A 13,375-nucleotide genomic window follows, 5' to 3' on the forward strand; every position below is an offset into this window, starting at 1 on the left:
CAGTAAAACTTATGAGTTTCTCAAAACTCCATCATAGGCCCTCTCTTCTTCTCACTCTAGACTCTCCTTAGATTCCTCATGCTCTCTCTTTGCTTCAGTTACCATACTGCTATCTCCGGTCCCCACTTCTATCTACTGTCAACCTGATATCTGTGTTCAACATCTACAATATATCCCAAACCAAACTCCTGACCTTCTTCCTCAAACTGCAGCCTCTCAGGGTTCTCAGCACAGCGAAGGGCAACACTATCCACTGTTTTATAAGTCAAAAACCCTGGAGTCACCCATAACACATCCTTATCCCAGAGTCAATCCATCAAGTCCTCTCGATTTTTTTCCTCTCTCAATAATATTTTCTTTTTCTTTTTTTTTTGAATTTTATGTTTTTTAATACAGCAGGTTCTTATTAGTTATCTATTTTATACATATTAGTGTATATATGTCAATCCCAATCTCCCAATTCATCCCACCACTCCCCCACCAAGTCCTCTCTATTTGATCTGCTTCATAGCTCTTAATGCAGTCTGTTTGGTCTATTCCACCATCACCACCATAATCCAAGCTCCCTTCCAAGTACTCTCTACTTGAATTATTCCAACAGTATTTGTGCAACCAACAAGCTCTTCATAATACTGCCTCTTTCCCCAGTTACTGCTTATCCTCTCACCCCCTTCTTAGGTCCCTTATCATTTCCTCTGGGGAGCCTTCCCTACCAGGTCCATTCCTCTTATTATAAATTCTTGTTGAACCATGCACCAATGCCTTTATCATGCTTATCATCATTATAAATTTATGCTAATTTGTATAATGTTGATAATGTTTGTTTCCCTTACCAGAGAGCCATGAAAGCAGGAAATATGTGTTTTTTATTTTTACCACTGTATCCCCTATATACAGCAATGTGTCTGGCCTTTAGTTGGCACTTAAAAAATATTTGTTACACGAATGAATGATTGATTGAATGAATAAACTATGTGGCACAGAAAGATCACTCAGCTGTTGGAGAGGAGAGGGATTCATAAAATAGCCTTAAAAACTGTCTCCTTTTCTTCTTATCTAATTTCATTCTCACTGAGAAACTTCTTCATTTTTAATTTAGTTTCCCAGGAAAATCGAGTTACACCCAAGAAGGGAGTCAGAAAAACTCCTGGGTCCCACAATCCCATATATAATAAAGGTAAGGACAAAAACTCTAGAATCAGACAGTTTTTGATAGGAGTCCCAGCTCTGGCACTTACTAGCAGAATGACCTTGGGACAGTCATTTCAATGTGAGCTCAGTTTTCTCATCTATAAAATGGAGAAAAGACTCAAATCTCTTAAACATGAGAATATTAACTTAATCAAATAAACAGAGCATAACACATTGCCTGGCTTGTTTTTTGCTACTATTATTTTACTACTGCTGTTGTTAGTTTACTAATATTATTACCAAAGGTTACAATAATAATAACAGGAGAGGGACTGAGCAGATAGATGGCTTCTAAAGTCTCTCCCAGCTCTGATAACTCTACCGTGTTGCTAATGATGAACAACTTTCTTTTTGAAAATACCTGGATCTTGCATGAAACTGGAACATGAGAGGCCTAAAGGCCAATACCCCCAACAAGCTGCATTCCTGAAAAATCATTCTTAGAAAAACTCCGCCAAAGGGCCAGGAGGGCATCATGTTTTATTGAATGCCACAGTGTTGCTACAAGCCATGCCATTTTTTCTGGAGCTTCTTGGTTTGTGGTGAACACAGAGAAATTCTGAAGCAGGCTATAATAAGTCATTCCAAAGCTCTAAGTGCGGGGGACCACCCCTCTCAAATCTTTCCACATACATTCCCGATTTGACTTCTGGCCCAAGTACATGACTTAGGAGGGATTTTATGGTTCGGTGCATGCCTGTTTTCTCTATCATGCTGAACAACTGCGCTACCTGGGATCCAGCAGGCCTTGCTCCACTCCCCAGGCCATCTCTCTCACAGCATTGCTGATCTCATGACGGGATGTGTAAGCAAAACAGACGTTCAGGAAACACCTGAGAAGGGAAGAACAGAATAATTTACCAAAGGGGGGCGGCGGCTAAGGAGTGGAGTCACTTATTACAGAGCACCCCTTCTGTGGTAGAACAAACACACACCAAATGTTAACCATGGATACCTCTGAAAAGCGAGGTTATTAATTTTTTGAGTTTTCCAAGTTTTCTTGGGAAAAAAACATATTAGTTTTGTAATAAGAAAAATACTAACTGACCCTTATTATTCTCCTAATCTTCTTCCCTTCTGCTAACACCCAGCTTTCAGAGGATGTGAATTCACTGTGATATTAGAACAAGCAAAGAATAGGAAGGAAATCTGATGTGAAACAAATCCACTGCCAAATATGCATTATATTCCAAAGCCACACATAATGAAGTCTAGATTATTAAACTCTGTTCCCCTCTGCATCTGCATGCCCTCCCAAGGTCATCCCCCCTATTGGTTAAAGCAGTGGGACAGAAAGAGAATTTCTTGAAGGATCTGTCTTCAGAGACAGGGATAAGGCCTGCTACATTCCCACCCCATTCCCTGTCAATTAAACACACACACACACACACACATATATATTTATATATATAAAAATACATATGTATATGGGGGGCAAGGCACATGAAGGAGGAAGATAAGAAACTGTATGTGTGAGTATACACACATATAACAAGGTGCTGCAGAACCATCTCTGGTCTGCCCTGCAGATGGAGGAAGAAGTCTCAAGCATCCAAAACCAACTCCTCATTACCTCTTGTACCAAATGCAGGCTAAGGAAGGCCCAGGACATCTCCCTAAAGTTAGCAGGGAGTCATAGATTGATACAGGTCCCTAAGGGGAAATCTGAAAACTTACTTGTTGTAGTTCTTGGTGGCCTGCACAGCCTGTGCGATCAGCTCCTGGAGATCCAAGGGCAACAAATGCAGATCACCCAGGACCCGGATACATACCCCATGCTTCTGCAGTTTCTCCCTGATCAGGGGGGGAAAGGAGGCAGGTTTGGGAGGTGGGACAGAGCACCTGCTGAGCTGGAGAAAGCAAAGTGCTTAGCTGATACTCAATTACCAGTTTTTGAGTGCCTTCCTGTGTGTCAGGCACTGATCTACAAGTATTATTTCACTGAATGCCCTCAACAACTCTGAAGGGAGTTTACTACATTCCCTGTTCTACAGCGGGAAACTGAGGCTCAGATAGAATAGTTAGATAGGGATTGCCCAAGGTCATACAGCCATTAAGTGCTGTGTCGGGACCGAATCCCAGGTTTGCCTGATTTGAGAACCCAAACCTCTTTACCACACATTACACCGCCTTGTGTGTCCTTGTCGACAAGTTGCATTTCACATATTCTGTGCTGTTTGTCTCATTTTGATGGGTGAATAAACTCTTCAACAGCAGGAGTTGTATTATTGGTTACTTTTGTAACATCTAACATTAATTATATGTTTACTAAGTGCCAGACATTGGTCTAAGTGTTTTACATGCATTCCATCCTTACATAAACCTTTGAGGCAGACACCATTCTCATTCCCCTTTTACAGACGAAGAAACTGAGGCACAGGGAGGTTAAGTAATTTGTTCGAGATCAGACAGCTGGTGAGTAGAAAGCCAGAAATCGAACTTAGGGAGTCTGGTTCCAGAGCCTGTCTTTTTAATCACAACATTACACTGCCTCCATATGGTAAACTCCCAAACCCCGCACAGTGAGCACGAACTCACTGTTCCCCAGCCAGCTTCTCACACTTGGGAATGCTATGGAGGAACTGAACAACTAATGTTTGGAAAATGGGAGCTTCATAACAAGAAGTACACTGTGGGGCAAGGGTATCCGGCAACGTCCTGGAGAACCCTGATCCAGAGCTGAAGGCTACACCCACAGCCTATCCACCCTATAACCCTCAACCACATTTCTTCAAGAGTGAAGCAAGATCTAATCACCTAGCTTTGAGAACCCACTTGAGTTAGAGTAGACAAATGTATATTCAAGTTAAGGCAACATTTGAATAAGAATACCTAGATTCAGGAATTCCACGGTTCCTCCGTGGTTCCACTGCAGGGGACGTGGGTTTCATCCCTGGTCGGGGAACTAAGACCTCGCATGCTGTGTGGTGCAGCCAAAAAAAAAAAAAGAATACCTAGATTCAAGCCCTAGTGCCTAGTGCCACCGATTACTATCTGACCTTGCATAACCACCCCTGCCATACTGTGAAAGTGCTTATTCTCAGACATCAAGCACATGACCTGAGTAAGAAGGTGTAAAAGCCCTGGCGAGGAGCCAGGAGATCTGGGTTCCCAGCCTGGCTCTGCCACTAGCTAGCTGCGTGACCATGGGCAAACCTTTCTCTTCTCTTCACCAGGATTAGTTTCCCAACTGATGAAACTGAACTAGGCCAGTGGTTTTCCAAACTTCTTTTAGCCAAACAAGTCTTTCTTCAAATCAAGTCTTAAACAGAAGCCCAATATATAAAATAGATAAATACAAACAAGCACCGTATACCCCATTCCCTCTGGGTCACTGCATGCCCACTCCTCACAACTATGGGGTTCTGTGGCACCTTGTTGGAAAACCACTACTAAGGTTTCTTCTTGCTCTGTCTAGGACTTCATAACCTAAGACCATCTTCTCTACTCGTGACTGATTAGAAGAATCTCAGGAGCGCCTCTACTGCCATGCATTTTGATCTTGTAAGAAGTGTTAAGACTGCTTCCTGTCTCTACAGCAGACAACAGCTCAGCTCTAGAGTCAGAAAGACCCTGTGTGTTTTGGCTCTGCCTGTCTGATAGCTGCGTGACCCAGGATATACCCCTAAACTTCTCTGGTTTTTACTTTCCTCCTCTCTACAACTGGGATAATAATATCTTTCTCACAGGATAATATGAATTTTAAATGAGAGTACATGTTAGGCTCAGGGCCTGACACATAGTATAAGCACTTAAAAAAGGTAAGATTAGTGTGAAGTACAGAAGAATTTGAAGAATTTGAACACCTGGAATGTGTCCCCATTACCTCTGTCCCCAGCCCCTTGGGTGTGAATTCTAAGCCACACGGGAAGGAGTAATGTCTGTGGCCCAGAGACTCACTAATATGGACAGAGAGAAGCCTGGCTATGCTCCCCGCACCCTGACCCACACAGGGATGGAAATGACAGAACTGTCCTAGGCCCAGCTCCACTAGAGCTCTAAGCTCTCTGTTCTCTCATCTTCCTGGTCCTGGTGTCGGGAGGAGCTGGGCAGAGAATGGTTGTAATGAAGACTTTGGGGCAGTCCTGGCTGGAGAGGGTTCCACACTTTGAAACAAATAATCTCCACCAAACTTCCACTTTGCCCCATTCTGGCTTTGCTCCCTAAGTTAAGCTTAAACATAGTGATAGCAAGAATAGTACTGACTCATCCCCATAAAGGCCTTTTATGCACCATCCTGTCTCATCCAAGGGTATATGCAGGGAAGTACAGTAACTTTTTAGAGATGACTTGCACAGCAGAAAATGGCTTTTTCAAAGTCTCTCTCACTCTACTTCCCTGGTCACAGTTCACTGGTCCTGGGGTAGAAATTTGAACTAAGGTGGACCAATTAAGGGTTTTAATTCATTCTGAGCTGCTCTCTTGAAGCAGACAAAGTTAGTCTGCGGAGCAAAGGAAGTAAATGTCCGAGGAGGCTCTACCTAATGGATTTCAATTCCTGGCTTCGGTTTTGCCTGAGGCTGGCTATCCTTGTCCTTGAATTCTGTGAAATACCTCTATACCCTCAAATAAATGTCCCCTTTAAAAAAAAAGAAAGAAAGAAAGACAGAAAAACTAGCTTGCCATATTTGCCACTGAAGAGGTCTGACTAACAGTAGAAGGGTTTAGATTTCCTTAACTAGTCTCAGAAAAGAGAGCTGAGGGTTAGGTAAGGCTGGAGGTGGTAGAAGAACACAGGCTCCCCCTCTGACAGCATCTTACTTTTCTTCCATCAAGCGGCTGAACTTCTGCCGGGCCAGATCCATTAGCCCATCTACCTCACTCTTGGAGCGTTTGAAGTTCTCAATGCTGAATGCGTAGACCGTCACCTCTAGGACGCCCAGGTTCAAACACCAACGCAGAGTCTGAGAGGGGAGAAGGCAAGGAGCTAGGGTACAAGGAAAGAGCAGGAAGGGAAACAGGAGATGCCTCAGCCCTGACTCAATGAAGAGACAGACTTTTCTCCTCCCCAAACTGGGTAAAGCTAGGATAATACCAATGCTTCTGTCAGAATAATGAACCAAATAAGCAGAAAGCCACCACCTGAGAGACTGAAAAATGTGAACTTAATGAGTACTATCATGCTGATGCTATTGTGGTTTACTGGAAAGAGCTTTTCACTGAGAGAGTAAAGATCTAGGCTCTAGTCTCTCACTCCATCAAGCACTTGCTATGTGACTGCAGGCATATCACTTATCCTCTCAGGGCCTAAGTCTCCGTATCTGTAAAACAGGATCGCAATCCATCCCTCACAAGGCGGCTAAAGATACATAAAAACACAAGGTATTATTACTCCCAGCATAACATCATTATTCCAACAGACTGAGAGGCTGATGAGTTATAAGAATAAAAGCAACAATTGCATAGCTGTGTAGCATTTAAGTCTGCAAAGGGTTTTCACATACATTATTTCATTTGATTCCTCAAGCAACCCCTTGAGAAAGGAATTATTGTTTTCATGCCTACTTTATAGATGATAAAATTGAGGCTCAGAAAGTTGAAGATGAGTCAAAAGTCCACAGCTCTACCATATGAATCCATTATATGAGGTTCTAGAACAGCAAAAACTCATCTAGAGTGATAGAAATCAGAAGAGGAGGGGGAAGGGGAGGAGAAGAGGAGGGAAGACAGGGTTTGACTGGGAAGGGGCACAAAGGAACTTGCTAGAGAGATGGAAATGTTCTATATCTTGACAGGGGTGTGGATTAGACAGATGAATGCAACTGTCAAAACCCCAAATCTGTGCATTTCCCTGTATGAAATTATACCTCAACGAAAAAAGAAGTGAAACTCAAATTTAAACTCAGTCCTTTGGTACTGCTCTAACCCAGTGCCACTAAAGGCGGAGAATAAACTGGAGATGAGAATAACAATGTTGAGATGGGGAGCCTGCAGGTTAAAGGTAAGGGACAGAAAACATTCAAACAGAACTGAAGAAATAAAGCTGAAGAGCTACCTTTCTAATCCCTTATCAGACATACAAACCCGTTCACTGCCACCTTAGGAAAATTACCAGTGCAAACCTGACACTTGAATAGGCTTGGGCCCTGAAGATCTTACCAGGCAGCGAACTTGGTGGGTACACCTGGGTCGGAACCCACCACTGACCTCAGTCAATATAGGCTAATAACAACAGCTTCAATTTTTTGAGCACATCCTTTATGCCAGGTCTTGTGCCACATGCTTTTCATTGTGCCATCTTGTTTAATCCTCATGTAATCGCCCCATTTTACAGATGAAGGAACTGAGCCAAAGGGAAGCTATGTAACTTGCAGCAGGTCACAGAGCCAGGAAGTGGCAGAGCAGGGGTGCCAATGAGTTCTGAGTGACTAAAGAGCTTAAGCTCCTAAGCACTAGGCAAAAACTGCCTCTTAGTCACAAAAGAGAACTGAGATCAACAAACCTGAAGACCTCAGTGTTGGAGAGAACCCCACAACCACTCATTCAAGGCAAAAAGTATCACTGCCCTGGCTTCAGGACGTGTTCTTGTGCCAGGAAGCTGGGATCCGTGGGCTACAGAGTTTCACAAAGATCAACATATTCCATTGTTATTGTTAAATTTACTGTTTCCCAATTTGCAGTGGGCATTAAAACCATAAAATGTTGATGACGTTTGGTTGGAGTGATGTCCTGGTTTGTCTGGCACTTTTCCTAGTTTAAGCACTTAAAGGCCTGTGTCCTGAGAAACACCTCAACCTCAGGATGGGTAGTCACCCTCTACCTTTGCTATGGAAATGTCACTTCTAAGAATTTATTGTAAACTAGTACCATTTATCATGTCCAATAATAGTGGAGCAGCTAAACAAACTATGTCAGATCCTCAGGAAAAATGTTCCACAGTCATTAAAACATATAGGTAGAAAGCTATAGATCAACCTAGAAAAATACTTGCCAAAATGTCAAGAAAAAAATAAGGTTATCAAAGCTATAGATGTAATTTTATAAATGTTAAGTCATGTTGAACATATTACAAGGATTGGGATGAGGCACAGAAAAACATAAATTGTTGATTAAAGTGGTAAGAGGAGACAATTTTGTTCTTATTTCTAATATTTTGCGATGATTCACTGGATGACTTAATTTTCTGTTAATGTTGATATGAGATCTATGGCTAGCAAGCAAGCAATAAAACAGACAAACAGCTATAAAAAAAACACTCTCAAACCACAGCAAACTCAGGGCCTGGTCTTCTAGCTATAATCCAATTCTCCACAGACCATTCACCTTGGGTTCTGCCACGTGCACCCACCTCAGCCAGTTTGTTGAAGCCCTGTGAGTGGCCCTCTTGCCTCTCCACTTGGCACTTCTTGGCATAGCGACGGTTCCCATCCATTATAAACGCTATGTGTTTGGGCATTGGGCCTGCCTGTGAAGTAAGAAGACAAATGAACACATCACATACTCCTCAGAGATAAAGGGAGACAATATCCCAAGCTGACAGGCTTGAGCTATATGATAAAAGCCCTGAGGAAAAGAACTGGGTATTCTGTACTTTTAGCTCAATACATAAGCATTAAGCACTTTTATTCATTTTTATTTATATGTTTATTGAGCCCTTACTACATGCCAAGTACTATGCTGAGCTTTTCACATTTCATCTTAATTTTTTATCATACAAATATATGAAGTAAATAGTGTTATCTTCATTTTATAGGTGAAAAAACTGAGGCTCAGAGAGGTCAAGTGACTTGCATAAGTCACAAAGCCAAGAAGAGACAAAGTAGAGATTCAAACTTAGGTCTATGTGCTTTCAGAGTTCATCTCCTAACCATATGCCCTTAACCACCACCTTGGTTTCATTAGCCTTCAACTGGAAGGCACAGGAAGGATATTGATGGGTATGACCAAATGTAAAGGCCATCCTCCACATAAAAGAGGCATACACTTCTCAGTTTTATCCGAGTCCTGTCACACAGGAATGGGGGCCTCATATTGTTGGATCTTCTTATTTTACAAGAGAAGCCAATCAAGATTTTTATAAAAATTTAAATGTCAGGAGCCATTTGAAAACAAACAAAAAAGACATTTTGGGGGCAAACAAAACAAAACAAACAAAACTTCTGGCCTAGAGCAGACTTTTGTTGTCTATCATAGCAAAAATTCACTCCTTGGGCTATTTTTCCTCACTGGAGGGGCTCTTAATAGACCACTTCCCCTGCATCTCCCAACATTTTCTACTTTTGTCCCCCATATATAGCCATAAAAAAAAAAAAAAATCCAGTAAAGTCATGCAGCTTGTTCTTCCCAACACGTGACCGCAGTGGCTCCTTGAGGAGATGCTTTTCTATTTCCTGGACTGCCTGAGATCACCTGGCATTTGTGTGTGAGTGTATGTGTGGGTACAAGGCTTACTTACTCATAAATTCACTGCTACTTGCTGCTTGACAGCCTGTGGCTGAAAAATAAAACCAAGCTGAATGGCTCCAATATCAAACCTTTCATATGAGGAGGATATAACATTGCTGTGATTCCTAGAGAAAAAGCTGAGGGAAGATCTAGGGAACCAAGTGGAGTGTAGGAAACAGAGTGATTGTAGTCTTCAAATGGTTGAAAGACAGCCCCAATAATAGTAATTAAGAACTGCTAGACACTGTGCTGAGTGTTTTCTATGTAGTTTCATTTAATCCTCAAAACCACCATATAAAGTCACATGGTTAATAAATGATAGAATAGGACTTTCATTCATGTTTGCCTCCAGAGCCCTCTTAACCCTTATGCTCTACTGTCACATCAAAGAAAGATTAGTTATTTTATCTAAACCCAGAGGTCAGGGACTTCCCTGGTGGCGCAGTGGTTAAGAATCTGCCTGCCAATGCAAGGTTCGATCCCTGGTCCGGGAAGATCCCACATGCCGCAGAGCGACTAAGCCCATGTGCCACAACTACTGAGCCTGAGCTCTAGAGCCCACAAGCCACAACTACTGAGCCCTCATGCCACAGCTACTGAAGCCAGCACACCTAGAGCCCGTGCTTCACAACAAAGAGAAGCCAGCACAGTGAGAAGCCCACACACTGCAACGAAGAGTAGCCCCCACTCACCGCAGCTAGAGAAAGCCCGCACACAACAACGAAGACCCAACGCAGCCAAAAATAAATTAAAAATACAAAACAAAACAAAACAAAGCCCAGAGGACAGTACTAGGAATAACAGATCAAAGTTCTAGGGAAACAAATTTCAGGAAGATCTAACAGTCTATGCTGCCCAATGATATTGGGAGGTCTCAGGCTTCCTGAAAATGTAAGAGTTAGGACAATAATCTACCAGAAATGTAGACCTGGAAGTTACCTGCAATTCTAAGACTCTTTGATACCATTGCTAAATTCTACTACAAATCCATAAACATCATGGGTTACCCAGTTTTAATAACAGGTTTTGATATAAGATTACCCAACGAACCAAAAGGCCAACTGGTGCTTTGGGCCACTGCTCACCTTTATGATGTTGGCACAGAACCGCTCCCAAAACGACAGCTCTCCTTCCTTGATCCATGACATAGTTCTTGCCTCAGCAGAAGAAGCACAGAACAATTAGACACCAACCAGGTAACCTTGTATAAACAAGACAGAGAATTATAAGTCACCACACCTGCAAACAACTATGGCTGACTTGCAGGGATTCACCAAAACGGTAGAGAGCAGCCAGCATTAGAATCCAAAAACACTGGCCCTGGACTTCCCTGGTGGTCCAGTGGCTAAGACTCTGCGCTCCCAATGCATGGGACCCGGGTTTGATCTCTGGTTAGGGAACTAGATCCCACATGCCACAACTAAGAGTTCGCATGCTGCAACTTAAGATCCCGTGTGCCGCAACTAAGACCCGGCACAGCCAAAAAAAAAAAAAAAAAGATACTGTCCTAAGCCTCTAGTCTTTCACCACCCAGAATTTATAAGCCAATAGGACCTTTGGGGCAGAGGCCTTTCCTTGGTTCTATGGGCTTGGTGGACCTTGCTCCCATCCCCTTTTTTCTCAGAGTCTGCACTGCCTTTTTCTGAACATGTAAGTCTGCTTCCTGTCACATCGTAGTGCCTACATCCTGATCCTTTCCCCTTCTTCCTTCTCCATCTTCCACCAGGCTGTTTCCCACTCTCGGGGCTCCGGGTCACTAACCCCTTCAGTTGTTGCACCCGTTACCTCCTACCCCAGAGATTTCCCAATTATTTACTCCCTCACTTGTATCTTCCACTGTCCCCTTTGTCTCTCCCACAGCTGCCTCCCGCTCAGTCATCTCTCTCCTCTTCTCCTCTAATCCCCCCCCTGAATCCAGCACCTTGACAGGCTCCGCCGGCACCTTTCAACCGCCCGAGGGGACCGACACTTCCTCACGACGTGGCGCTGGAAGAACACGTCATCGTTGAGCGCTGGGACACGCTTCTGCCGTCACCTGATGGGCGGGGCCCTGGCTTGCGCCTGCGCGCTCGGAGGAGGAGCGGAGCTGCGCGAGAGTTCTCGGCTGTTCGCCCTCCTGGGGCGGGGCGTGGTGGGGTGAAGGGGAGAACCGCGCGGGCTACCCGGCTCCGGGCCACGTGCGGGGGACCCGGCTGGGGAAGGCGGGGTTCAGTCCACCTGGGAGAGCCGAGGAGTCTGTAGACAGTCAGGCGGGCTAGGTTACGGGTCAAGAATTAGGAGAGCCCCACCTCAGAAATGCAGGGACTTCTTAGCCACTGGTGGCAGTTTGGACTGTTGAGAAAAGGGGTAAGGCAGCGTCCTGCTAGCTGGAAGGCCGCAGCACTGGCTTTAGAGCTCTGGTACAAGTGTTTTTTGTTTGGTTTTTTTTTGGTACAAGTCTTAAAAATCCTGTTTTTATGCTGTTTTGTCTTATTTAGTGAATTTATCGTTTGCGAAGTTCCTAGCCGTAGTTAGCCTCACAGGGCACTTAATATCAGTCCATTTTGTGCTGATTTAAGGCACTCAAGATTTTAGGATTTGCATTTCAGGACCTACCCAAAGAACTCAAAAAAGGGTTAAGGCCAGAAAGAACTCTAAGAATGACTTCTAAAGTTTAAGAAAGGCCATCAACTAACCCTGACAGGAAAATCAAGGGCATTCATTCTGTACCAAACCTTTAAAGAAAAAGGTTATAGGAATTTGAGGCACTAACTCAGAAAAGATATTGGGAGTTTAGTTTTCTCAAAATTAGAGAAGGGGAAAAAAAAAAAACTTTACCATTTTCAGAGAACCTTCTTGTAGTTTCTTACTTTGGGTTGCAGTGTCAAGGAAACAAGGCAAGGAAGAGATCCTGCAGTCGTGACTCCCGATTCATTACGTTTGTCTTCCACTCTTTCTGATGAAAGGGTTATTTTTAACAGAGTGAAATGATCAAAGAAACCCCTCCAGAAATGGGTAACCCACCCATGAATAGTCTCTTAAGCTTTTCCATCCTTCCTGCTTTGCATGTAGGTTAGTAAGTTTCTGCCTAGCTGATTACTTCAATTTTGCACGAAAACCATTTATTTAAGTCCAGTAGTAGTTTGCTACTTTTAACATCTTCCAAGGTCAGCTTTGACTTTTGGTAGGAAGTCCCTAGAGGGATGTATGAAACTTCTTACCCTTGTTCTGTTAAAGTTTCCTTGTACCTTGTGTGATAGTTGGTATGCCTCCAATCAAGTCCTTCTTTTCTAAACCCTCCTTCCCTTAGGGGGAGCTAGATGTTTAAAAATACCCTGTTCATCAGAAGGCTAGTGAACTTGTTAACATGTGTTTACAGCTGGTCAGTGTATCTCCTCTGGCCTCAATTTCTCCAGTTTCCCATATTTCCATCCCTGGGTTACTGAAGGGGGTTAATTAATTAAGATTTGTAAAGGGCTTTGAGGAGCAAGGGACAAAGTATTATTAGGGTCTCATGCCCCAAGCCATGGCCCCATCCTTTCATCCCAGTCAGTGGCACAGGCAACCCCATTCTTATGCATGCCAAGCCCTTAATCCCCTCTTGAATGTGGCAGCTTCCAAGGAAAGGACAAGAGGCCTTAACTAGAAACAAAAATCCACTGTAATGAGGTGCGAAAAAGACTGAACTTTCAAGATTCACTCCTAACAAAATGGCTGAACAGAAAACTTAATGGTTCTTGTGACTTCCGAGTCCCAATCCAAGAAAGTGGAAATAATGGTAGGAAGAAAGCACCTTAAATATCAACCAAGGAGATGACAG

The 13,375-nt window shown here is 43.4% G+C and overlaps 1 protein-coding gene across 4 annotated transcripts in view; it reads right to left on the reverse strand.

Moving 5' to 3' along the window:
- Positions 1–11,619, reverse strand: part of DHDDS (dehydrodolichyl diphosphate synthase subunit) — a 28,011-nt gene extending 16,392 nt beyond the window's left edge. For all 4 annotated transcript variants that reach the window (XR_014260928.1, XM_082451141.1, XM_082451140.1 and 1 more), the window contains exons 1-6: positions 11,498–11,619; positions 10,662–10,777; positions 8,480–8,596; positions 5,953–6,095; positions 2,869–2,985; positions 1,923–2,024 (exon numbers count right to left, since the gene is read on the reverse strand). Coding sequence is in view for 3 of the 4 variants with exons in the window: in XM_082451141.1 (XP_082307267.1) it covers positions 1,923–2,024; positions 2,869–2,985; positions 5,953–6,095; positions 8,480–8,596; positions 10,662–10,724 (542 nt within the window). In the remaining variant the exon portion in view is untranslated. The remainder of the gene's footprint in view (positions 1–1,922; positions 2,025–2,868; positions 2,986–5,952; positions 6,096–8,479; positions 8,597–10,661; positions 10,778–11,497) is intronic.
- Between the last annotated feature and the right edge of the window lie 1,756 nt (positions 11,620–13,375).

Source organism: Balaenoptera physalus (assembly GCF_965194825.1).
Source record: "Balaenoptera physalus genome assembly, chromosome: 1".
Classification (NCBI taxonomy): Eukaryota; Metazoa; Chordata; class Mammalia; order Artiodactyla; family Balaenopteridae; genus Balaenoptera; species Balaenoptera physalus.